The following is a 25,865-nucleotide window of genomic DNA, read 5'->3' as shown; positions in this document are numbered from 1 at the left end:
TAGTTCACCAGTGCAGGAACAGAAAACAAGCCCAAAATCGTCGTCTTTGTCGCGTCGTCTTTCAAGTCTATTTTCTCAAGGAACGAATGTACAAACGAACGCTGTCAAAGAAGTTGTCACACCAAGTTTTCAAAATCGAATCGTGACCGCTTTGGGCATCCGAATTGGGACCTGAAGCCACTAAAAAGGAAGAAGGGGAAGGAAGAAAAGTCTCCCTCGTCGATTCGGAACGCACGTTTCGATCAACGTAGTCCCGCACCTCCTAGGCTGCGTTCAGAAACCCTTGAGCAACAATTAAGGACAAAGTGATATACAGGGACACTCGGAGTGATGTTTCTGAACGCAGCCCTGGGGAACGTCGGGAGGAGCAAGATGGCCGCCGTGATGGACATACCGCGCGACACGCACATGGCAGAAATTACGATCGCGGACGACTCTGGTCGGCGGTGGGCCGACAAGATGAATTCGACCGTGCTGGACAATTTTCACAAGCTGAAGGACAGCAACCAGGCCGTGAGGCTCAACGCCGGGGTCGCGCTGCTCCATCACCTGCTTCAACGTAACACGGTAAAAATTAATCACGTTAACCTCGTCGAGCTACCTTTAATCCGGTAACAAGGAGAGAGAGAAAGAGAGATATCTAGTTCCTACGAGATACTCTCGGCCAGTTCTCACGCCGCGGCACTGATTTATCTCTGCAGGATCAGGAGGAGTTGAATTATGCGCTGGTCAGACTTGTGCGCAGTCTGGGATCCTCGAAGACGGCCACGAGAAAGGGATCCTACAGCACCTTGACGGTCTTCCTGAGGATGCGCGATGACACGTCGCCGGAGAAGCTGCTGGCCATAATGGACTCCCAGTTGCACCCGGCTGGCAGTAATCCTAAGAGCGTAAGACCTACATTCTTGTGTTTTGCCGGTTACAAAAGGGATATTTATATTAATGTAATATTTCATTTTTGCCCATAGGAGAACGCTGATATACACATGGGACGTATACTGCTGTGTGGTGCGTTGATAAGATCCCAGTTATTCGCTCAAATGAGTCACGAGACGCTGGAACGGACGCCTGAAGTCTCCAAGATCACGGAGATCCTGGTGAATTCTGGCAAACAGCGCAGCTACCTGTCGGCGATCTCCGTTATGTTTCTCGCGGAGTTCGCGTCTCAGCTTCGTTCGACAGTTCTACAGAATATCTGGCCAATTATTGAGAAGGAAATTGGCAAGCCGTGGCCTGAACAAACTTTAGATACTTTTTATATGCTACTTGTTCTTAATACATTCGAGATGCCATGTTGGCGCCCATTTTTAAAACAACACTTCAATGTGCATCAGATTATTGGCGAGAATACTGTGGAGGATATTGCTAGACTCTTGATGGTACGTCATTTAACGTTACTTAAATAATCTCCTTTCTACCCCCATCTGCTGGATACAACGGTTTTTGTAATAATTAATATCACTCAATTACTTTGGGATTTGTTTTTCGCTTTTATCATAGTGAGATATCTAAAATTACTTACATGGGGAGGCAATCAAACCTGAGTCTCTTGCTTGATAAGCATCTGCTCTCCCTAAACTATTATACTTAGCATTCCTAAATAAGCTTTAACAAAAGTGAAAAGTGGAGGAAAGTCCCCTATCAAGAGATAGCAGAGTTTCTGCTAAATTAATAGGCATCATCTGTTGGTTCCACCGTGAATTTATTGCCGTTGGGGTGAAATCTGTTTAGTGGAAAATTGATTATTAGATCGTGTAATTGGTGCGAAAAAAGATTTGTCATTGAATTTGGATGTTAAAAACCTACTATTTCATCATAGAGGACTTTATATTTGACTTATAATACTTATATAATTTCTTACTTTTTGTTATCAGAGTTTACCACGAACTACCTCTTATCGTCGTCATCCGGTGTTCAAGGTATTTTGTGAGGAGCTAGTAAAGACTAAACACGTGACAGACTTCTTCACATACATCGATCAGAGATTTGTAAAACCATCCAAGATTGATGAATATATAGCTGTAGAACTTTTACGGCTAATACTTGTTGATGTTAAAAATAAAGCTGTAATATCATCACTAGTTCTTCCAAATTTACTGCAACACATGTTAAAGAGATTTTCTAGTTGTAAGAGGAATAATAACGATGAAGTTTTGGTAACATTCAGAAAAGTTTTACATCTGATAGCGTCTGCTACAAATGACAAAGACATGGAGACAAATGAACAGCTGTGTATATTGAAGAGGTTTATATTGCACCCGAGTGATTTAATGATAGAAAAAAAGACAGGTGTCAAGGTGATTCAAATAATTACAGGAAATCTGAGGATGGATGGTATTAAGAAATTATGCGAGTTGTATAGAAATATTATAGAACATCATAGCAAGATGGCTAAAGAAAAAGAAGGTACAAAGACAGAATGGACAAATGCCGAGCGAAATTACATAGCGCAGCTATTAACAAGGTATAATTGATGCAAAAATATACGCGATAATATTTATTACAATAGACGTAGATTAAAAGAACTTAATATTTGTTATTGCATTAAATGTGAATTTTTCCGTTAGATTGATGGGTCGTCAAGAGACATTCTCAGATCAAGACTGGAGACTTGAGCAACTTACGTTCCTGTTCAATTATGGATTATGTGAAGTGTCAAATGTTGGCATAGAACTAGCGCGTAAGTATATATATATATATATATATATATATATATATATATATATATAGTGTATATATATATATATATATATATGCAGTTTTTAAATTATAAGCGCGAGTAAATTTAGTGGTTTAATTGTTTTCAGAACAATTGAAGGATTGCTTTTATCGTGCCCTGGATCATAAATTACCAAAATTGGATAACGTGCGAAGTCTGTTAAGCGCACTCATTCACGATATAGACTCAAAGTTGCAGTGCAACGCGATCCGATTAAGAACGCCATTAAACGACGCAGCGTCCGATGCTTGGAAAAAAGTGATAAGCTTGATTGGGAAACTCGAGAAGAATATAAACAATTCGGAAGCCTTGCCGATATTTCACACAATGAATTTACATATGGGTCTGCAGTTATTCTCAGATCCTGAAACGGCAATTATGTCGATTAATGAGCTCCAGTGTTGTTATGATAGATTGAATAAAAAGTCCAAGAAACACAAAAAGCTCAATAACGCAGCTACGGAAGAGGAGCCAGAATGGGTCGAAGTAGTAGTGGATCTTTTGTTATCTCTTTTGTCCAAAAACGATCATTTATTCCGTTCATTGGGCGCTTGTGTGTTCCCACATATATGCCCGTATCTGACTTCATCTGCAGTTCATCAGATATTGGCGGTAAGCTTCTACTTATATACTTTACATACAATTAATTTTTTTCACTGAAAAAAATTATTTATGAACTGTACAGCCGAAAAATGCACAAGTTACGGTATATTTGTTATATTTTATTTCAGGTACTGGATGTAAAAAATACTCAAAAGACACTCACCACGAAGAGAAATGACAATGAAGATTCCTCGGATATGGAAAGCGAGTTGGAGGATAGCGAGAACGATGATGATGAGGAAGAAGAGGGGGAGGAGGAGGAGGCAAGTGTTTTAAATAATGACGGTTTATCAGAGAATGAATCCCAATCTGACGCAAGTGAGGACGAGGACGGGGATGAAGATGACACGGTGACCGATAAATTGAGACTGGCGCTACGTCAAGCGCTGGGCGATGCCGCGATGCAAACCGATGACGAGGACATCGACGTGGATCAAATAGGAGAGGAAGAGGGCAAACGATTGGATAAATCGTTAGCAGCGGCGTTTAAAATTCTCCGGGAGAACCGTCAGGCTCGTTCCAAAAAGCAAGGGAAAACGAGCCAGGCGTTGATGCACTTCAGGGCTCGCGTTATAGATTTGTTATCTATTTATTTAGATACTTGCCCGTCCATGGCGGTCACTCTAGATATGATCGTGTCGCTCTTCGCTCTGTTGGAATTCTGTATAAAGGATCCGCATCAGGGGCCACTCGCGCATAGAATTCGGGCTTGCTTGAAAAAGCTGTCGACGGTGAAAAAATTCAACGATACAATAGGTGTCGACGATGCTTTGCTAACGACCGTGTTAAAGGTAATTATTTGTAGCGATCAAGTGCAAGTTTGTTGATTAAACGATAAATATGATATGTCTCTTTAAGGCTCTGATCGAGAAAGGAGAGCGTTCTGTCTTGGTCTGTCAGGAACTCAACGATAAATTGGCTGAGTGCTGTACCTTCCTCGTAAGGTGCGCGCAACAAGCTGACTTGTCCACTAAGAGCATTGTAGAAATTTATGGGAAAAGTTTAACCGCGTTCTTTAAGAAGAGGGACTGCGTGCTCTCGTCAATATTGTTCAAGAGTGTATTACAGTTGTGTTGGGAGGATAACTGGCAGTTGGCTAGTCTGCTGGTATGTTAAAATGAATATCTAATCTGTTCTGTCAATGTAAAATAGCTCGTCTTACAGAATATCATTTAACTGTTTAGGTGGACTTTGCTTTCGACAGCAGTATTCGATACTTCCGCAGGAATCAAGCGTTGGAGCTCCTACTAATTTTCTATAACAACAATCGACTGCTGAACATGGATACGAGACATGTCGACGTGAGAATGAAACTGGAAACGACGCTTTGTAAAAATACTATAGACACGCTCAAGGAAACGTGTGACCTACGTGTGAACGATAACGGACAATCCGCTTCGTGTAACAACGTTGGCGCGCAGAAGAAAGTTCTGCAGAAATTTATCGGGCATCTCTTGGCGCTGTTGCGCGTCGTTCACTCGCGTCATTTGCCACAAGCATGGGATTGGCAGAGCGTTAAAGCGACGTTGACCAAGTACAGGAGCCAAAACGCTCTTTTCGGAGATGCGAAAACTGCCTACAAGAAACTAGCAGCCGAAATTGGAGTGCCTCTTAATGTGTGAGTGTAATTAACAAATTAAATCCATTCTCTAAATTGTTCGTATCATCTGCACGCTTCTTTATCTAACAAGGGATTTATTTTGTTTTTGATATAATTTATCGCCAGGCCATCAACGAAGGGTGATACTGAGCCGAACAGTCTCAATGGTACTGTTGCACAAAGTAATGGCAAACAAAGCAACGTCGGGTCTCAAAACGGCAAAGCAAGTGACTCTGAAGAAGAGAAAGAACCGGAAGAGGCCGCACAGAGCAATAATGAGCAAAGGAAAAAGAAAAAGAACAAGAACAGACAAAGGGACAAGCGATTACTGAAGAAAGAAGCGCGTGAGTTACGTGCGAAAGTTATGTCTGAGGATATAGAGCTGTTTAAATTTAGCAGTGCCAATTTGCCGGAGGACGAAGACGCGGCGGAGGTTCTTCAAAACGGAGATTCTGCGATCCCGGAGACGCCGCGGAAGAGGAATCGGGCGACGGAGGAGGGACGCGAGCACAAAAGAAGAAAACGTACCAATCGTACTTGATACGATTTGTAAACCTATAAGAATAAAAACTGACGAGACGCATACAGCACGCGAAAGTCGGGATGAATGTTTAGAATACGCCTGTCTGTATTTCAGATCTTGACGAAATATTTTCATACGCTAATTGTAAGGGAAATCTGTATACAGCTGTAATTAAGGTTTGTTACGAAAAACGCAGTAATTAGCGACGCACTAATTTCTTTAGAAAATATGGATTCCAAAGTTTTTTTTTCTATAACAACGAAAGAGTGTAAGTCGCCAGTAGTTTATTAACGGTAGAAAGAATTGTTCAACGACGTTAGGCTGGCAGATGTCTTTATTAGTTAGATTCCAACGTTTCGACCATACGGATTGTGGTCCTTTTCAAGGAATTAGATGTTAAATAATATACATCAAAAGAAATTGTCTCTAATCCATCCTTGGGTGTCACTCGGAGAAAAGTGTTTATTTCTATGTCTTCGTATCTAATCAGATATTCTAGAGTTGAATATGTACAAGATCAAAGACTGTACGAGGCCAGTGAACGTTAGATTCAAAAAATTAAAACGACTGCTGATAAGGCCCCCAGTATTTCGCTGCAGTTGTCTTTTGACGACATCAGACGCGAGAGATAACATGCTGAGAATTCCTTTTATTTTCAAGTAAAAAGATATGTATATGAAACAGTACTGATATATCAAGGCAAACACGGGTGCATAAGCGTATGCATAAAGAAATTTATTGGTTTAGTTCCTTATGCATGCGCTTATGACCCAATCAGATTTCTTATACATAGGTTTATGCGCTATGCAAGTTTGTTGAATAGACCATTATCATAATTATGTTTGTATTACGTCTGGAAAGTGCCTTATATCTATGCAGACTAATTTCTGTTCTATTTTTTAATTACTTTATATATATATATATATATATATATATATAATTTTAGTTGATCTATTTCGTTAAAACAATCGTAACGCCGATTAGGCATCTAAGCGTATCCTAAACATTTATCGGAGCATTAATTTTCTTTCTCGCTCAAACGCCACTCTCATTTTACATAGTTGTATAATAACGTTTTGTATAACTGCCATGTATATTACAAATAACTTTGCCTTTGTACATACAGAGAAAGTATGTGTGAATCTTTTAAATTTGGTCCACAAGTTTCTCGGGGTGGGGAGAATCCCTCCCCTAGTAGCAAAATATACTGGCGCAATATTGGGAAATAATGTAAATCTAATATAAATATTCCCAATAGTGGTCCAATATTGTAAGACGGACGTCTTATCCAGCTAATATATCTATTCAGCAATATTGGTCTAATTAAGTCTTAAAAAGTTTCGCAAAATTTGCAGTTTGCATCATCAGGGCTGGGTGACTGGAACTGAGCTCCCTTGAGTTGCGGTAGCCCTTAAATACCCGTGTATATTGTTAAGTGTTGGCCAATGCACTTCCAATATAAATCTAATATAATTATTATCGTGCGATATTTACGTTTGTTCCATGGCCAATATTGGCTTCACGTTGGGCATTTCTAATGTAACGAAATTGCGGTAATGTTTGGGCCAATGCGCTGTGCTACTAGGGTCTGTGTTCCCAATTTCCGGGGTGTTACAAGTTTTTTGTTTTTCAAGACTCAACTGAACATCGAGTGATTTTCTCTAATTGACGTCATTTACGAGTTTGTTTTATCTAACGGATGATCATTGATGAGACCATCCGACGTTACTGCTGGGAAACGAGAAGTAAAGGCCTTCACACATAAAATTCCGTAAGGGCGTAAAACGTAAGTATAAGAAAATCGACCAATCATAGGCCGGTATTCATAGTCGATTCTTACTTCAAAATCATCTTAAGTGTTGCCTTAAGAGGCTAATACGGCTCTGTGATTGGTTAAAAAGACATTAAGAGTATAGTTAAGATGATCTTAAATATAAGAACGGACTATGAATACCGGCCATAGTCGAGAACGTAAGGCAATAACGCAAGCAGTAGCAAATCCAATCTGTTGATTTTCTTACGCTTACGTTTTACGTCCTTACGGAATTTTATGTGTGAAGGCCTTAACGCGATTGTTGCGTCTAAATGTTACTAGTACATTGTAAGTTCGGAGCAGAGCAGGCGCGCTCGGCCTCGCCGGAGCGTGTCACTAGGCCATGTGCAAATAGCTGGGGCGGAGTCGGGTTTGCAGACTAGAGTTTATCGTATCAGATCAGTTTTCTTCCGCCGACTGGAGGGAACGCTTCGTCCGTCGCCACCGACATGCTGCGCAACGTGCTCAAGAGGATTCAACATCTGCGACGCTACTCGTCCGCGGCTCTGCCGGCGCCGGACACGAACCCGCCGATTCTGTACACAGGCGTAAGTGCGAAAACGAAAGCAAATCTCCGTATGTCGTGCACTCGTCGCGATCGCGTCCGGCGATATGGCGACTGTGAAAGGAGTGACGGGGTCAAAAAAGTAATGGGGAGATGAGACGCCACCGACACGCGCAAATAAAAACGCTCGTCGAAGTGGAGTAGACGCGTAGTATTTTCACCCATTTATGGATTCCCATAACTTTTACATGCCCCGTAGGCTGCTGAATCTGGGGGGGAAACTTGTCATCGCGCTCGAAGATCGATATGTGTGTAGGACGATCGTAATGACATTCCGGCGAAGTTCGCGCGAGACAAGTTTCGCGAGGCCGATCCTCGCGTCAACGCGATTCGCACCGCGTTGGCAGAAATGTGTAGCCAGAGTTCGCTGCAATGAACTTTTACGTCCGGGGGTCAATTCTGTCTCGTGCAACATAGCGAGAGTGCTGAAGTCTAATCTACAATGTGCCCCTTGCGTCTAGAAACATTCTCTTTTGTACTCGATAAAATGGTATACGATACATTGTACGCTGTCGACAAATTTGTTAAGCGTTTTGACTTGCTTGTATAAGATAGAATTTTTCTAGATGCGGAGAGCACCTTGTAGATTGGGATTAAAAGTGAGCGGCCCTGTCTCTTTCCAAGGAGACAGTGGCCAATGAAATATTGCATACGGCATCTTTAGATAAATTCAAGGCGGTCTTGAATATAAAGTAAACGGCACACGGTACTATTTTTCCTACTGGATTGCTTACGAGAGCCAAGCGGGCAGATTGAACTGGGCGGAATTGCGACGCAGGTCAGTGCTGTCGACCGAAGTGAGGCGCCGATCGGTATCGCGGTAATCGTGCGCGTTGGCATCTCGCGAGATTTTCTCCTGCAGCTGCGCGATTTCGAAAATGCGCTAGTTCATCGTCGTTGGCGCAGATTCTCTGCAACTTCAATCCAAGGTCGAACCTCGGGGATCGAGTTTTTTATTTATAATTTAAATTAAACTGAGAACGGTGAAACTCGTTAAATGTCAATGCAGCATAACTAAAAAGGTCAAATACATATTGACTGCATGGTCTCTTTCGCAAGGTTGTGTCTGAATTTTACAAAATTTTCTGTTTAAACGCTCATTCTGGTCTTAAATGAGTGTTTAAGCAGAAAAACCGAAAATTGCGTAAAATCGAGATACAGTCTTGCGATAGAGATCAGTCGATATGTAAATATATTGTTAATTATCATCTAAATAAATTCGTCGTTATTATTGGCCTCAACTTTAACTATTTATAATTTGATTTAACTCATTTTCTACTCTCTATAATGTTCTTCCAATTATTATTTAATTAAATTAATCATTTCACGTTCCTCGCGCGTATCTTAATACATATTTCGCACACGATATTCTTCAATCAAATGTAATACATATATAAGAAAATTCATGAATTCGTGCAAGCAGTCGTAAAAATAAATTTAACTACTTCCCACGCGCGAGCCTAAGACGCCATAGAAAGTCGGAAAGTAAGTCATAAATCAAGAGCCATTACAGAGGTCTTTTTTTATGACCAGTCACGTCTAACGTTTCACTTACGCGAAGACGATGTACATGGTAATATCTCCTCAGGTAGGGGTGATAGCGAAAAATGCCTTAGACAAATATTGTTGGGTTTCGAGGGGGACATAAGATGGTGTCATTAATTTAACCTTGAACAGTTGCTTGAAGGTCACGTGAAGATCACTTTCAATTTTTTAAATGGAACCCCCTATTGTTTATTATACCATCTTATTCTACTAATTAATATGAACAATTTTTGTCTGAAACATTTTTTTATTTGCCTAATACTTTTTGAGATATTCGAGAGAAAATTTATAACTTTTTCAATGTCTAGCTTATGATATCTCGATAACTGTTTGTCGGAGGAAAACGTAGTACGGGACTTTTTTAAATTGATTTCGCCTCAGGGATATGCTGTTGCCATAGTGCTCCAATTATTGAAACTTTGTCTATGTTACAATACACATTGTTGCATAAAAATACGCCACTAGTGGACGGTTCGGCTGCTAGCCGAGTGAACCGGCTGAATATTCCTTCAAGGTAGTTTTCTTTCTGTTGTTCTTTGAATTCAACGTACTCGGGTATGTGTCTCAGGCCCGAACCTCAGACAATCTGTAGTTCGATTTATAGCTCCGTGTGTTACGTCAGGAAATAAGAAGAAAATTAGCGACTTAATTGGGCGCGCTTGTATTACAATACTTACAGCTCGTAATCAGCTTTGAATGCCAATGGCGATTCCATTGTTATCTAATCGCATGTTCGTTGTGTAGCGATACTGACGTAATATTTATCTGGCTTAATCAGTGCCCGACGAATACCTTTTTTCGTTTTTCGTTTCCTTGAATTTAACAAGCGAAGAGAATACGTTATTTGGAAATAAAGCATTCGAGCACTTTCTTTTATGCAACCGACTCGACTCGGGAGAACCAGCTTGCCGAGGCTCGGGGCTTCTCTTGCTTTATCTTGCAAAAAGAGAACTATAGAATTCCAATGTTATCAGAATAGAAAGATCGGAATACTTCGATCAACATCAACGTTGTCAAATTGACGATTTGGCGTCAATTTGAAGGTGTCGATATTGATTCGACATCGATCGACGAGTCGTTTCTCGCTGGGACCCGCTTAATTCGATTAACTTCGAAAACGGCGAGGACACCGCCGTTTCAATCAATTTGTATAAACTAGAGTTCTAATCAGAGTCTGACCAACAAGCGAGTTTCGGCAAAACGAGAGAGAAAAATATATTCCCTCTCTCTCTACATACAGCATATGCGTCATGCAGATTGAAGGGGAGCATATTTCTTTCTCTCTCGCATTATTTCGCCGAAACTGCCTGTTGGCCAGACTCTGATTAGATTAGAGGGACTCTAGTATAAATGTAATTGAATTACGTAATTCATAATAAATATCTTCTATCCTGAGCCTACCGTAGTGACGGCGATTATTAGACAAGCTATCTATTTATATCGCGTTCGCGATAGGTGACGTTCTTATCTAAAAGGTATTGTGTGCGATGCGCTTTCTGACATACAGCACGCAGTGTATGTGTCATACGTTTCCTATGTTATGCACAGGGTTGGGAAAGTCACTTTATAAAAGTATCTAGTTACAGTTACAGTTTTTTCGCTAAAAATGTAACTAGTTACAGTTACAGTTACTCAAAAAGTGACGAATCGTTACTTTGCAGCTACTTTCTTGCAATGAAAATAAAAATATCAAATTCGGTAAGACGAAAAAATATTTTTTAGTCAATTTTTCGCTTTACCGAAAGGTGACTTGCAACTCCCTGAAAATGTCGACAATAAACCATCCTATAAGTATAGATAATTGACTAAATTGTCGACTTAAAAAGTTGACTTCAAGGTGACTAAAAAGTGTCGATTATCAGCCGGCAAACAGTCATTTGTGCTATGTGAGTATGTATAATATAATATAAAAAACGCGCCAAGTAAATAGGCGGCCCGGGGAAAAAGCCATATATCTAATTTTATTTAATTGTATCAAATAATGTCAGATATGATACAATTTGGTCAGATTATATCAAAATATTAACGCATCCATTTATATGTATATCAAATCAGATGTGGTCAGACATAGTCAGATAAAACGCTATAAACATACCGTTGTATTATAAATGGATTAAAATTTGGATATAATCTGATCAAATTTTATCATATCTGACATTATTTGATACAATTAGATCAAATTTGATATATGGCTTTTTTCCCCGGGGGGGACACACAGCGTAAGCGAGACGCATGCTGCAAAAATGTATATATCTCTTTCGCAAAGTCGGATCTCGATTTTACGCAATTTTCGGTTTTTCCGCTTAACTCATTTAGGACCAGAATGCGTGTTTAAGCAGAAAAACTGGAAATTGTGTAAACTTAAGATACGATCTTGGGAAAGAGACGAGTCGATATTTTATTTCGTTACAGATATTTGTCAACAACGAATGGCACAAGTCCAAGAGCGAGAACACATTTCCCACCGTCAATCCGACCACCGGCGAGGTGATCGCCGAGGTACAGGAAGGTGACAGCGCGGACGTTGACTTCGCGGTGCGGGCTGCTAATAAGGCCTTCAAGAGGAATTCACAATGGAGAACCATGGACGCCTCCCAAAGGGGGGTCCTTTTGAACAGATTGGCGGATTTGATCGAGCGTGATCAGAAATACATCGCGGTAACGCGAAATATTGATGTTTAATACGGGATTCGGGATTACCGACGTATATTTGAACGATAGACAAGCTTTAGAGATCAACTAAGAGTGCTTGTGCCTTTTGATCTGATATTTTCTTTTGTTTTAAATCTATGAGATTGCAAAGAGATTGCAAAATATTTTGCTACCTTTGTCGACTAGGTCAAGAGTAAGTGACTGATAATATTCTACATTTGCAAGTGAATACTAAGCCATTTGCAAATGAATTGTATTATTCGTAATGTATCGTTTAGCAATTCAAATGTCGCTTTTTACTGCGAACGTGATTACAGTGCGCGATATTTCCATATCCGTATGACTCAATAAGATTTTTTCGTAGCGTAAGACACAAGTGGTAACATTTTGTATCGATTTATTTGCCTCATTTATGAAAATGTAGCGAATATTTAAACTACCGCGGGGCTTTTCTAAGCTACTTGGGTCGTAAAAATTAATGGAATATTTGGCTTGTCCCAGATTTTTTTTCACAAGCGAGCTAATCCGTCTACTACTACCTTTCAGTCCTTGGAAACCTTAGACAATGGAAAGCCATACTCGATGGCGTACAGCGGGGACGTGCCCATGAGCGTTGGAGTACTGAGATATTTTGCCGGATGGGCCGATAAGAATCATGGAAAAGTTATCCCAGCTGACGGGAAGGTCTTTGCTTACACTAGACACGAGCCAGTGGGAGTATGCGGTCAAATTATTCCGTGGAATTTCCCTGTGTTGATGATGGCATGGAAGTTAGCGCCGGCTTTAGCTACAGGTGTGACCATACGCCAGAGCTTTTAAAAAGATACCAATACCGATATAGATACAGATAGAGGAAAGTCCCCTATTAAGAGATAGACTCATAATGTGAGATAGTGGAGTCTGCTAAATCAATAGGCATCATCTGTTGGTTCCACCTTGAATTTATTGCTCTTGGAGTGAAAATCTGTTTAATGGAAAACTGCTTGTTAGATCGTGTCGAAAAATCATTGCGAAAAAAGATTTGTCATTGAATTTGGACGTTGAAAGCCTACCATCTCACATTAGAATCCTATCTCACGACGTATCGGTAATCCGATGCCGTTGCGTGCCCCTTGACTAGCAAATGTCAGTTTCTAAAACGTGATTTGTTTTAAATATTTTTCTCTACACATATCTATATCTGTATTTTTCTGCGAAGAAATAATTCAGTGTATCTTGTAGCTATGTCTAAAATTGAAGTAATTCAAGAAATGTAACTTGTATCTGTATCTCTTCACTGAATCGATTGAAAATTTATCTTGTATCTGTATCTTTGATGAAAAAAAGTCAAGATACCAAGTCCTGTCGCATACAAATTATATATCATACCATTTTTCGCGTCTTTTCGTGCGAATTAACGAAACCGTTGGAGGCGTAAGTTCAGGCAGCGCATAAAATTGAAGTCGTTATTTTGTTCCTTAGGAAACGTCGTTGTTCTAAAACCCGCTGAACAGACTCCGTTGACAGCTCTCTACATGGCGCAATTGACTAAAGAAGCTGGATTTCCTGACGGAGTGGTCAATGTCGTTCCTGGCTATGGTAAAACTGGTGCCGCGTTAGTCGTTCACGACAAGGTTGACAAGATCGCATTTACGGGTTCCACCGAGGTCGGCCAACTAATAAAGCAAAATGCCGCTATTCACAAGTTAAAGAGGACTACGCTGGAGTTAGGTGGAAAATCCCCGAATATCATTCTTAAAGATGTCGATGTAAATATGGCGGTTGAAGCAGCGCATTTTGGATTATTCTTTAACATGGTAATCCATTTTGACGTATTTACGCACGGACAACCCCGTCTCTTCAGTCTCCTTCAATTTGTGGTTCACTTATTTTTTAATTAAATTCTCGCCAGGGTCAATGCTGTTGTGCAGGCTCAAGGACGTTTGTTCAATCAAAGATCTATGACGAATTCGTCGAGAAAAGTGCGCTTCGCGCTAAAACTAAGCCCGTGGGAAATCCGTTTGACTTGAAAATAGAACAAGGCCCACAGGTATATTCGAATTCGTACAGATTAGATTGCTAATATTAATCGACAGTATTTTTAGTATTACAATATTATATTATCGTGCAATTATGGTTATTTAAATCATTGTTCAAGATTGACGAGGAGCAGTTAAATAAAATTATGCGTCTGATAGAGACTGGTAAAGATCAAGGCGCTAGTTTGATGACAGGCGGCGAGCGCATTGGCGATAGAGGCTACTTCGTTGCTCCAACGGTATTCGCAGATGTTAAAGACGATATGACTATAGCCAAAGAAGAGGTAAGCATTAAAATTATATTTCATCTGTAAAATGTAACGTAACATATTAAGAAGAAAAATCTACTCCATTCCTTTGGCAGATATTTGGTCCGGTTCAGCAAATCCTGAAGTTTGACGATTTGGAAGAAGTTATTGAACGCGCAAATAACACCGATTACGGATTAGCTGCTGCAGTTTTTACGAAGGACCTCAATAAAATGAATTATATAGTGCAGGGTCTTCGCGCCGGTACCGTGTGGTAAGTCGTTTGGAAATATTACAAAGAATGAAGTTGTGAGCCCTAAAAAAAAAGATACACGTTAATTTCAATGTTAATTTTTATATAGGGTCAATACGTATAATAATATAATTCCTCAAGTGCCGTTTGGTGGATTCAAAATGTCTGGACACGGTAGAGAACTTGGAGAATACGGTCTTGAGGCGTATACGGAAGTCAAAAGCGTAATAGTTCAAATGATGGAGAAAAATTCATAAAAAAGTATATCAAGGTCGCTATTGAAAAACCATTTTACAAGCATTTTTACTGGAAAAAACCAAGTACCACTGTACAAATATTTTTTTATATAAATTTAAAATTATTATATATACATTTTTAATCTCGTTGTATACAAATTTTTGTACTTTTCTCGTGTAAAACTGTGAGCGTTGAGCACACATAAAGCGACAGCAATAGTTTTTATAACATAAACTGTAATACGATAGCGAGATATAACACAAAGAAAGAGTTTCATCAAATATTTTAAATTCCTAATTAGAAAAAGTTAAATACATATTTTTCGAGAATATATTATACAATTTTTCTCTTTAATTATATTTTTTTATTTTATTCCTATTTAAGATATTTTAAGCACAATGAATGTTATACATTAAGGTGAATTTGATCAAGCAAGTTAACATAACGCAGACCTAGCTGTTATTTGTGCAAAATGTGTGTCATGCTGCATCAGGTTTTGCATGCAAAAATATATAGAAAATTGCAAAATGTGCCATACTTGTTACAAATCTTGCTGACTTCGTTGAATAAATACAAGTTAAATACTTTTACAGTTACATAGACAATTGTATTACCTTATTTTTTAAGTTCAAGACAATAAAACATCATTAAATCTGTTTTAATTTTCATTATTGAAATGGATTTTCATAGATGTATTGCAAACGTTTGTTTTCAGCGGACATGTCTCGCCTTCCAGAACCCCTTCCAGATCTTTTTTACAAAAACAAGATATGATGCTTGCACCAAGCGCGTCACCTATAATGTTAATTGTCGTTCTGAATCGGTCACTGCAAAATAATACATTTTCTTTTGTAGAATAGAAAGAATACATTCGTGTCAAAATTTGTATGGAGTATATTTGCATAAATTTTAAGGAAATATTTATGTTCGTGTGAAATTTATGCTCTCCCAACTTAAAAGAGAGAGAGAGAGAAAAAAGTTTTTTATATACCTGCAAGATGCACGATACCGTAATACTTACACAAACCAGTCGACAGCGATAATTAGTGTGATATCTTCGGTGGGCACTCCTATAGAATTTAACACCATTATTAACATCATATAGCCACCACTGGGTATGCCGGCAGCACCCACGCAGGACACCGTACATGTAATGCTGTGGAACAACAAACGCCATATTAAAAAATTGCAACGTTCAGATTATAATGTTTCAATTGCAGAATATTTCTCGAACAAAAAAAACTTATTGCAGTTCAATCGCGTTCACATTTTAATCACTGACCTGATAATTATTATCTTCAACAATGAGAATTGCAGCCCACGTAATTGTATAATAAATATCGCCCCGATAGTTTCGTACAGGGCAATCCCGTCCATATTTATCGCTGCTCCAATCGGTATAATGAACTTTGTTATTTCGGGATTTATGCCCAGCCCTTCTAAACATCTTAGCGTATAGGGAACCGTGGCGGTGCTAAATTATTTTCGTTTAATTAGAATGCGAAGTTTTGCCTAATGTGCACGTTAATGTTTTCTTTTTCGCTGTACCTCGACGACGTTCCAATGGCTGTTGCAAAAGCTGGGCCGAGCTTGGATATAATTTTATACGGTGACCTGCGTGTGATGATCCAGTGAAGGAGAGGCAGGATTACAAAACCTTGCAATATTAGTCCAACAAACACTGTTAAAATGTAAAATCCGAGATGACTTATTATATCGCTAAAATCGTCTATTTCCAGCATTCGGCCAGCGATAAGGAACGATACACCTACTGGTGCCATCCTAAATAAAAAAAATTTGTTATATAACAATGAGCGCGTGTAATTCATTCTATATGTTAAATATCTTTTATCATTAGATTATATCATTAAGAAGTTTTGTGTGTGTACAAATATTCAAAATAAAATTAAAAACATAGAATAACATTAGAAAAATCGAAATCTTTTTTAATAATATTAATAATATTTAATAATATGCACAGCAACGCGTACAGCGTTACCCATTTCATAATTTTCATCATCACGTCGGCTAAGGAATTAAAAAAGTCTGACAGTGGCTTTCCTCTTGCGTCTATCTTCCCGATTGCTAAACCTATTAACACACTGAAAAATACTAAGCCCAAGACATTTGTTCCTGCCACATATTCGCTCGTTATGGGCCATTCTTCTATCGGTACTGTAACGAATTAAAAATATGCTTTCATAAATTGCACAATGTTAAAGCAATTGAGCATTACAATTAGCTTACATCTTTATTCTACGCGTATAGAAATAGCTGAAGCAATTCTTTAAATTTATTTTTTATTCTTGTGTTGCTCAAGTGAAATTGACTAAAGAATAAGCTTCTATTATTTGCTGCCCCAAAGCACTAATATCAAAGATAAGCTTTTCCAACACAAATGGCATCTAAAAGATTAAAATTTAATTGACAAAGAAATGATTGCGAGTTCATTTAAAAAAAAAAGAAAAAGAGGAAAGAACCTACAAGCGAATGAAAAGATGCGATGTCTAGTGTGCCATAGTACCTGATGTGTTAACTGGCTGTTTTAAAACGGTTTGATACTGAAACGATAATAAGAAAATTTGTAGTTTTGATATGCTGCGATAAGAGATTGATTAAATGATATGTAAACGTACCTGATACATGCATGCTTCTACTAGATTCTCGGGAAGGAGATTACTGTAATGTAAGAGAGAAAAAAATATGTATACAACCATACAAAAAGAGACTTCGTTCTTCTTGTACAAAGCGTTTTTAAGCTCCAGGTATCCACTAAGAAATTATTATGCATTTTTTGAAATACAACTATTTGTCTTTTAAGTAGATTGCTCTCCATTTAGCTTCTTTCCTTCTTATATTATATTATATCGTTTTACGTTCGCAATCAAAATTTCAGTAGCTTCAAAAGTGCGCCGCATATTCATTTAATTACCGAAACAGATCCAGAATTGTGTCCATTGTCATAAAGGTTTTCATGGACGTTGGTACCTCAGCTTCTTGATCGTTTATCATCAATTCGCCCGGTCGAATAGTCTCAACGAGTACGACACACAAAATTATTCCAATCGTGGTGGTCGTTAGATAATAGCACAATGCCATCAATCCAATAGGTCCTGCACAATTGTAACAAACTCTAAGAAAATAATTTGCGATTATTGTATTCTTCCACGACTCTTCGCATGAAATGTATTTACAAATGTGTCGCATTTTATTCGTTAATTTCTTTTCAGAATAAAAGATACGTGTGTACGATCTCATTAAGACTTTGATATAGTCTTAAAGGACTTACCAGATCTGGTGAGATTGCAAGTGGCACTTATAATACTGGACGTGACAAGCGGCAATATCAAACAATTAACTACTCTGAGAAATATCTCTCCAGGAAATTTGATGTACATGATATCTCGCTGGGACCATGTTCCACCGCTGTAATGCTTGAGACTCAGGCCACACGATATTCCAATAGTCACGCCAATCAATATTGTTATTATCAATTTGTGTTTCGACAGCAAAGCTATCCATTTGGACATTGTAGCTTTCGTGGAACGCACTGTATTATAGCATACACAATAACTGAGAATTACACTTAATAATGCAGACAACTCTGGGAGAGAGGGTGAGAGAACCATTTATTGTTATCTATTATTAAAAATAATACACACAAGTTTTAGCTAACTTAAACGTGTTGAAAATTTAAACGCCTATTAATTATTAAGGTAATCTCTCAATTCTTTTTTGTTGCTGCTTCGACTTATTTAATTTGAAAGCCGACAAATGCTTCAAATACATTGCTAATATTGTTAATAAGAATTTTTACTAATATTATTACTTTACTCGAGCAGCTGTTTCTTTTTCTTCCTCTCCTACTATCCTACTTAAAATTTATTAAAAATTCAAGAATGTATGTTGAATAATTTATAAGATACTTACCTTGTATAAATATGAATGCGTGTCACTTGGTTCTTTATTTAGCTGTATAAGAGACACGAAAAGGATTAAAAATACCAAAAATTTCGCTCACATTATAATAAACAGAGTAAAAGTGCGCTTGAGCATGAGACAATTTAAAGAATACTGAACGGTCTTTTGGAGAACTATCTTGACAGGCTTTATCAAGATATATCATCTAAGACAAGAGGGGCTCTTTTATCAGGAAATGTTTTATTTAAACAAACGTATCTGGCGACTGAGCAGGCACTGTACCTCGATATCGGCTGCAATTTACCTACCCCTTCCTATTCACTACTTTACTTTTTAAATAAAAAAACGTCCAGACGTCGACTCACAAGTAGACTGGAAAAAATGTGCACGACCGGTCAAGAAAAGACAAAGACTGTGGGACAACGAGGAAATACGTTGAACCACATAATAAGAACATAATTAGAAAATTGCCCCAAGAACTCGGATCAAACGACCGCTTGGACAAAAGTTCTAAATCTTGCAATAAATTATTAATGGTGTAAGTAAAAGATTAGTTTTAATATCGTATTATCTCTGCGGCAGTGTATCTTTGTATCGCTCACTGTTAAATTTTACCTTTATTCGTGTAACATTAAGAGAACTGCATTATCCTCCGTAATGATGTCATAAATCTTATCGTATCACCATATTCACCTTGAATGATTTGTCGTTGGATGGGATATTATGAAGAAATGCGGCGGCAGTCGCGATGATGTAAAGCGGCAGCAATTAATTACTCCGGTGATCACGTGTAATATTCTTTTCTAGTTTTATTTATTTCGCACCTATTACAGTATAATAAATATGTTGCGAGAGACATTACGAGGGGGGTATTTACACACGTTCCTCATTTTCAGGCCATAACTTTACGTATTTGTATTAAGTCCGTAATATCGTTTTTTTGTCTTTAACGTCCTCTCTTAATATAATTTATACATATCTTTACAATATTCTTCTCGGTTTAAAGTTACCCATTAAAAGATCACATATGCATTCTATTTGCATCCAGTCTTCTGAAGAAATTTTCATCGTTAAAACTTTATCGTCTATTCTGGCATTAACATCACGACTAAAGTTTCTCTCTCTCTTCAATTTAATATTTTTTAAGTATATATACAGAATACCTCAAAAGCTGATCAATTTCTCTTGATAACAAACTTCAGCGACTTTTCTCTTTACCCCCGACTGTTGCAAATCGAAGTAGCTCCTCTTCTGAAAACCAGTGCGGTTCGGAGACTGGGCAGTGTTTGCGATATTCTGTATAAGCGTCGCATACAGACATACACATACACACACCCAATACGAACGCATATGTATATGTGTACGCGCGTATTACATTAGTGAGATCAGTAAATAATTCCATTAATGTTATATTTATACAAAGTCATGTTTCGTAAGTTTACATATCTATGTCTACACATACTTTCCCTATGCAAATTAATATTTGGTTTTGTGTGCTACGCGATCTCTCAGTTTTCCACGCTGTGAAATATTCATTCTTCCTTCCTCTTCCTTTTTATTTGAGGTAATTTGATTTTGCTCAAATAAACAGAGAAAAATTTGTTTATTGACTTTCGCTTTTTGTTCGCAACAGATCGCCATCCACGGTGTTGACTCGTAGTTCTTCGTCGAGGCAATCCGTAAGATACAGCCTGTGGCAGCGGAAACAAATGCATTTCATCATATTTCATATAATTTGTGTAATTATATCCATTTAATTGAGACTAATTATCATTGCGTCACTTCTTGAGGTGTGGCAACACAAGATTAATAAATGGTTTATTCATTTAAAAAATAATGTACATTTTGAGATTTTAATATACTTTTTAATGACATTAGTAAATTGGAAAGTTAAGTATAGTTTAAGTGTAAACTATATTTGGTAAAATACTTTTTAGACAAATTTGAAATGATACCAAGTCATTTGTCGTTGCTGGTAAATTTACAGATTATTGCAAGTATCGTACAGGATGGATGAAAATGACAAGTATGAAATAAATGATGACAATACCTGTCCCTACAAGGGTGTTTCCTTGCGCGCCTCCGCCTTCCATTGAAATCCATTTACACGCGTTGTAATAGGCTTATTTCTATTTGTAGCATTCTCAATTCCGTTTCTAACGCCCGCTACTAATCTCATGGCTGGGTTGTTGGACACCAAGCCATTACGCTTTGGTTTCACATTACTCGCACTGAAACGAAATATAGCTGCTTTAGACGAAATGTGTTTATACGAATAACATGTATGTATATTGTTTTGTCGAAGAGCTGACGTGAAAAGTTAAATGTCAAAAAGAAAAGTAATAATGTATCAAGATTTCAGAACAAAAAAGAAAAATCTCATTAACGTTAATACACATTTGTGCCTTTGATCGGCGATACATTTTAAGTAAACGATGTTAATAACCAATTGATACATAGCATGATAAATATGTCTAACATTGTCGTATGTCCTCCTTGACTACATATTCTATCTTTTTTCGCTCGGGAGGGTTGAAAAAGGAAGGAGAGCCTATCGCTCATGAAGCGGTGTGTCTTCCGTATACGACCATTGTGATTTCTGCAAAGTCTAAAGAATTGCATTGAAAAAAATTAAGATAATAAGTATGCTCTATAAAATTTCGATTGAGAGGATGGAATTGTGTACGCATGATTTTTGTGGATTATGTACACGTGCGTGAAACATAAGACAAATGTGCATAATATCCGACTGACACTCGTTGAGTCTTGTGAATGTATGCCCGTAAATAATTTGCGGTCTCTAAAATGTAGTCTATTGTCGTGTCTCGTGGATGAACAAAAACGTTTCACGATGAGAAAGGGTTAATTGTACGCTGCGATAAATATAATTAGAATGTTAGTATAGTGCTTGTAACTTGTGCTATATGATTTGTTTCTCATCAACTGCTTACCTGCCGGGTGTGTGATCCGAAATGTGCTTGACGCTTCTACCAACGCCAGCGCCGCTATTTCCCAATATTATTCTCATATGAGTATCTCGCGTAAAATGCGTGTCGGCCGAATTCCGTTTCTCCTCATGCCCGTTCTCCCTATCCTTCCCAATGTGCAAGCCTAACATTTCGTTTGTTAATTCGAACGGCTTGCTAATGTTATTCCTATCGATAATCTCGGTTTTAATATTGATAGGCTCGTAGATGACCGGCGTATGATTGTATCCTCCGATCTGCGCTTTGTACGGCATATTCGGATTTGCTGCCAGCAACGATACGCCCAGCTGACTCTGTATCACGTTAACTGCCGTTTGAGCACTAGGTGGACTCGTGTTTGTAGGTGAGTAAGGAATAAGGCTGTCGCTTAACGGAGAGTGCGGAGGTGAGGCGTATATCGGGCTTTGCGGCTCGCTTTTCAACGGTGATAGTAATTTGCTGAGTGGCCGACTCTTTGCTCCCCTTGAACATTGCTGTAGTTGTTGTGTGAAAGATAATGGTGTCTGAAATGATAAAAATTAGGAAAAGTTAAATAATTTTGTAAGTTTTTTGGGGAATTGAATAATTAATCATAATATGGTATACAATTAATTTCATCGACCAAACGAGCATCGTGGAAGCTGTGTACCTTAATTACCTGACAGTTAACCATCGAGTTTTGATTAAACTTTCCTTGATCGCTCTTAGTGCTGCCGGTTAAGTTGCTGCTAGATTTGCTGTTGCTCGAATTGTTGCCTAGAGAAACGCAACTGCGTCGCTTCGTCGAGTCCGGTGATTCAGCTGGGCTGTACTGCGTCGACAGAGGATTCAGAATCGCCGACGAAGGTTTAGTCTCAGCCGTCGAATTGGATGTCACAGAAGTAGCACTACTGCTACCACCTGGAAATTATATAACATATCATTATTGTTTCAATTTTCGACAAGAGAGGAGCGACAAGAGCGATTTCTATATTCTCTTTCTGAATGTTTCCAAGTGTTCAAATTGGATTATAAATTAACAGAAAACGTGAGTGACAATTGACCTCCATTGATGCCGGGCCTCAAACTGCGTTGATTCGCAGAATGCTCTTCTAACAATCTAACAACTGTATCGTGACCACTTTTAGCAGCTACTTTAATAGCATTACGTCCACAATGATCGGAGTGATTGGGATCGGCTCCATGATTCAAAAGCGCCCGAACACAATGCTCGTGTCCTTCCTGAGCGGCTATACCTGTAAAATCACATTCGTCTATCAGCTGACATGCTTCAGTTTTATAAAAACTATAACCAAGTTGTAAAAGAATATTCTTTACATCGTTGATGTACATCTTATTCACCTAGATGTAGATTATTCATAATTAATGTACCTAGAGCCGTAGCACCTTGATTACAAGTGTGGTCGGGAGTGGCACTGTGTTCCAGAAGCAGCCTGACGATCGCCGCGTGTCCTTGCCAAGCGGCCGAATGAAGCGGCGTTCTATTTTCATTGTCGCAAGCGTTTACGCTGGCCCCACCCTCGGTTAGCAATAACGCTACCATTTCGACGTGTCCCTGCCAGGCGCTTACGTGCAACGATGTTCTGCCCTGTGGAACAGCAATGTAGTAATTACTAATTTCCAGGTGGAACACACGTATACGAATCATCTTAGACATTAAAACAGTTAATAATTATTGAGCGTCTTCCTTCAATACAATTGACGATTACTTACTTCCGAATCTCTACTTTCGATATCTGCGTTCGCGTGTTCCAGCAAAAACCTCGCCATAGCTAATCTGTTTTCTAACGCGAGTATATAGAGAGTGCTCCTTCCATCGGCATCCTTCGCGTTAACGTCAGCATTATGCGATAATAATATCTTTACGGCATCGTAATGTCCTTCTAGAGCCGCAAGCCTACGAGAGATAATTCATTTAAAAAATGTCGATAATCTGATTTGCGATTTAATTTATTAATCAAATTTAAGATTTATTAGAGAATATGATAAACAATTAAATCTACAGCTTAAAGAAAAGTAATTTTTTTCTAAAAAAACGCATAAATAACAATTCGTGTTTTAGATTGCAGTCCGAAGAATGGTCGTAGCTCTTTGTCGATTAGTTCAAAATTATATTAGTTTAAAAATAACAGTATATAGTAGAATCACTGATGATTATCAGCACAGTACCTTAAAGCGGTTTTACCATCGTGGGCATGCTGATCTATAGGCGCGCTGTGTTGTTTCAGCAATCTCTCTACTAACGACGTGTGCCCCTCTTGCGCCGCGAGCATAATAGCGCTCTTTCCATCATTGTCCGTCTCGTCAATCTTCGCGCCAGCCTCCAGTAACGCCTCGCAAACGTCAACGTGACCCTCGAACGCCGCATAGTGTAGTGGGGTCCAGCCGGAATTGTCTCTATGCTGCTCGTCTAGGCCTTGCGTGGAAATTACATCTCTTTATACACTTGTAACCGAGAGAAGGAGACGGTGACGAAAGAAAGAGAGACCAGGCACAATATGCTTGGGCCTGTTAAACTAATTCTACCTCTGGCGAGCAATTGCTTCACGACATCCGTGCCGCCCTGGGCAGCGGCCACGCTGAGAACGGTCCTGCCTTCGTTGTCTATAGTGTCGACGCAGCAGCCCCAGTACAACAAGAGCTTGACGACCGATCCGTGTCCCATGCTCGCGGCCGCCCACAAAGGCGTTCTCCCGGTGACGTCGCAATGATCCATGTCCGCGTCGAATTCCAGAAGCAGGTCGCAAACGTCGCGGTGACCCTCGAACGCGGCGACCAATAGCGGAGTCATGCCGTCTTTGTCCTCGTGATCCACGGTGGCGCCTCGCTCTAAAAGTATCGTGACTACCTGCGGCAGACAATTGACATAATTTTCACAAAAATCATTTTCACCGTATCTATAGAATTGCACCAATAAGTTATCACAATTAATTCAACAATTCTCGAATGCTTGAATCGTTAGCGCACCGATTTACACTAGTTCAATGCAACATTTGCCCATTTGATATACATGTGCCGGACGAACCTTCGCGTATCCGTGATTGGCAGGAACGCAAAGCGCGGCGACGCTGAGCGCAGTTCTACCGTCGCTGTCCGCGTGATCGATCTCGGCGCCGAAGTCCAAAAGATGTTCCACGATCTCGCTGTGACCCATATACGCCGCGGCGATTAAAGCGGTTCTACCTTCGTCGTCCGTCCTGTTAACGTCCGCGCCGTGCTTTAAGAGGGCCTTAACGATATCCTCGTGGCCGCCCCATGCGGCGGCTCTTAACGCAGTTCGTTGATCCCAATCCGCGCAATCTACCATAGCCCCGTGCTTCAGAAGTTGCTCGACCACCTGAAACAGAACTCGTGAGAAACACCTGTTTCATTTACGACTCGCGGGGCCTGCAATTTAATGATCTTACTCAATGAGAGACTATCTCTTACATATTATATGTAACGCGGAGTTAATGAGGCTTGCATATGTTCTTAGAAATTCGCCACTTAATCTAATTATACCTGAGTATGTCCTCCCCAGGCGGCGGCCCTGAGGGCGGTCCAGCCGTCACAGTCCGCGTGATCCGCCCTCGCGCCGGCAGCTAGGAGAACGCGCACCACGTCCGCGTAACCGTGCCTGGCGGCCAAGTTCAACGGTGTCTGTCCATTCCGGTCGACCGCTTCCAACTTTGCCTACGTAAATTCAGAAATTCATTAGCCACTTCTTCAATAGTATTACGTGGGAAAACGAATATAACTGTTTTCAAGTAGAAATCTATTTAAACGATATCTGTTTCCAAGTGTTTTCCCAATGCCATTAAAATAGTTTGACGAATTTCTCAAGTAACCGTGCATACTGAAATCATCATTAATTATTAATCTGATTTCGATTTGTGCCAAATCATCATTAATTATTAATCTGATTTCTATTTTAACACAAACAGAAATCAGATTAATAATTAATGATGACTTCAGTATGCTCGGTTACTTTAGAAACTCATCGAGCTATATCGGTATTGAGAAAAAAAACGTAGAAACAAATTTAATGTTTTATTTCTTCAAATAGACAACTACATCTATTTGAAACAAAATTTCTTATTTTTTGGCAAAAAAAATAAAAATCAGATTTATAATTACACGACTCGTAGCTCTCTCTTAATTAACTAATTAAAAATTGCTTTAGTTTGGAAACGTAGTTTATGTACCTGCGGACAAGCTGCAAG

At 39.1% G+C, this 25,865-nt stretch overlaps 4 protein-coding genes across 8 annotated transcripts in view; 2 read left to right on the top strand and 2 right to left on the bottom strand.

The window, feature by feature from the left end:
* The first annotated feature begins 279 nt into the window (after positions 1-279).
* Positions 280-5,512, top strand: LOC105561180. The gene is made up of 10 exons (XM_012010939.1): positions 280-567; positions 702-890; positions 969-1,379; positions 1,875-2,464; positions 2,568-2,680; positions 2,808-3,331; positions 3,451-4,113; positions 4,181-4,429; positions 4,507-4,940; positions 5,049-5,512. Exons 1-10 carry the CDS (start codon positions 331-333, stop codon positions 5,461-5,463), a joined length of 3,825 nt encoding a protein of 1,274 aa, XP_011866329.1. The 5' UTR covers positions 280-330; the 3' UTR covers positions 5,464-5,512.
* A 2,016-nt stretch (positions 5,513-7,528) lies between these two features.
* On the top strand, positions 7,529-15,433 carry LOC105561177 (aldehyde dehydrogenase, mitochondrial). Its single transcript, XM_012010936.1, has 8 exons — positions 7,529-7,806; positions 11,781-12,026; positions 12,567-12,813; positions 13,482-13,816; positions 13,912-14,049; positions 14,158-14,322; positions 14,403-14,560; positions 14,649-15,433. Exons 1-8 carry the CDS (start codon positions 7,708-7,710, stop codon positions 14,794-14,796), a joined length of 1,536 nt encoding a protein of 511 aa, XP_011866326.1. The 5' UTR covers positions 7,529-7,707; the 3' UTR covers positions 14,797-15,433.
* On the bottom strand, positions 15,417-19,369 carry LOC105561179 (excitatory amino acid transporter 3-like). 2 transcript variants are annotated; one of them, XM_012010937.1, is made up of 10 exons: positions 18,707-19,369; positions 18,066-18,326; positions 17,709-17,889; positions 17,413-17,455; positions 17,301-17,337; positions 16,768-16,951; positions 16,325-16,558; positions 16,059-16,250; positions 15,798-15,932; positions 15,417-15,603 (listed from the first exon to the last, which is right to left on the bottom strand). In XM_012010937.1, exons 2-10 carry the CDS (start codon positions 18,304-18,306, stop codon positions 15,435-15,437), a joined length of 1,416 nt encoding a protein of 471 aa, XP_011866327.1. In that variant the 5' UTR covers positions 18,307-18,326; positions 18,707-19,369; the 3' UTR covers positions 15,417-15,434. The 2 variants fall into 2 exon arrangements, with proteins under 2 accessions (XP_011866327.1, XP_011866328.1); XM_012010938.1 differs by lacking the exon at positions 18,707-19,369 and having other exon boundaries at positions 17,709-17,909; positions 18,066-18,115.
* Positions 19,370-19,493: 124 nt separating this feature from the next.
* LOC105561176 (ankyrin repeat domain-containing protein 50) overlaps positions 19,494-25,865 on the bottom strand; it is an 81,746-nt gene continuing 75,374 nt past the window's right edge. The window contains exons 6-18 of one of the 4 annotated variants that reach the window (XM_012010932.1): positions 25,848-25,865; positions 25,165-25,335; positions 24,689-25,000; positions 24,190-24,511; positions 23,833-24,079; positions 23,377-23,560; positions 23,035-23,251; positions 22,707-22,898; positions 22,313-22,563; positions 21,649-22,187; positions 21,177-21,305; positions 20,748-20,928; positions 19,494-20,388 (exon numbers count right to left, since the gene is read on the bottom strand). In XM_012010932.1, coding sequence (XP_011866322.1) covers positions 20,754-20,928; positions 21,177-21,305; positions 21,649-22,187; positions 22,313-22,563; positions 22,707-22,898; positions 23,035-23,251; positions 23,377-23,560; positions 23,833-24,079; positions 24,190-24,511; positions 24,689-25,000; positions 25,165-25,335; positions 25,848-25,865 — 2,757 coding nt within the window. In that variant the 3' untranslated portion in view covers positions 19,494-20,388; positions 20,748-20,753. Of the gene's footprint in view, positions 20,389-20,747; positions 20,929-21,176; positions 21,306-21,644; positions 22,188-22,312; positions 22,564-22,706; positions 22,899-23,034; positions 23,252-23,376; positions 23,561-23,832; positions 24,080-24,189; positions 24,512-24,688; positions 25,001-25,164; positions 25,336-25,847 lie in introns of those variants that run through there. The other 3 variants (XM_012010933.1, XM_012010934.1, XM_012010935.1) reach the window with 3 other exon arrangements.

This window comes from Vollenhovia emeryi, unplaced genomic scaffold (genome assembly GCF_000949405.1).
Source record: "Vollenhovia emeryi isolate VEMERY1.0 unplaced genomic scaffold, V.emery_V1.0 DF939210.1, whole genome shotgun sequence".
Lineage (NCBI taxonomy): Eukaryota > Metazoa > Arthropoda > Insecta > Hymenoptera > Formicidae > Vollenhovia > Vollenhovia emeryi.
Note: the sequence above shows the minus strand (reverse complement) of the source record. Positions and strands in the feature narration are given on the sequence as shown.

Coding starts and splice junctions, on each gene's coding strand:
- LOC105561179 (XM_012010937.1), bottom strand. CDS start 18,306: ATGTCCAAATGGATAGCTTTGCTGTCGAAACACAAATTGATAATAACA. Junction 17,890..18,065: donor TTGCAATCTCACCAGATCTG/GTAAGTCCTTTA, acceptor ACAATTGTGCAG/GACCTATTGGATTGATGGCA. Junction 16,952..17,300: donor ACAGCCAGTTAACACATCAG/GTACTATGGCAC, acceptor AATTCGTTACAG/TACCGATAGAAGAATGGCCC.
- LOC105561177 (XM_012010936.1), top strand. CDS start 7,708: ATGCTGCGCAACGTGCTCAAGAGGATTCAACATCTGCGACGCTACTCG. Junction 7,807..11,780: donor CGCCGATTCTGTACACAGGC/GTAAGTGCGAAA, acceptor ATTTCGTTACAG/ATATTTGTCAACAACGAATG. Junction 14,050..14,157: donor AAATAGAACAAGGCCCACAG/GTATATTCGAAT, acceptor TCATTGTTCAAG/ATTGACGAGGAGCAGTTAAA.
- LOC105561180 (XM_012010939.1), top strand. CDS start 331: ATGTTTCTGAACGCAGCCCTGGGGAACGTCGGGAGGAGCAAGATGGCC. Junction 891..968: donor CTGGCAGTAATCCTAAGAGC/GTAAGACCTACA, acceptor TTTTGCCCATAG/GAGAACGCTGATATACACAT. Junction 4,430..4,506: donor GGCAGTTGGCTAGTCTGCTG/GTATGTTAAAAT, acceptor TTAACTGTTTAG/GTGGACTTTGCTTTCGACAG.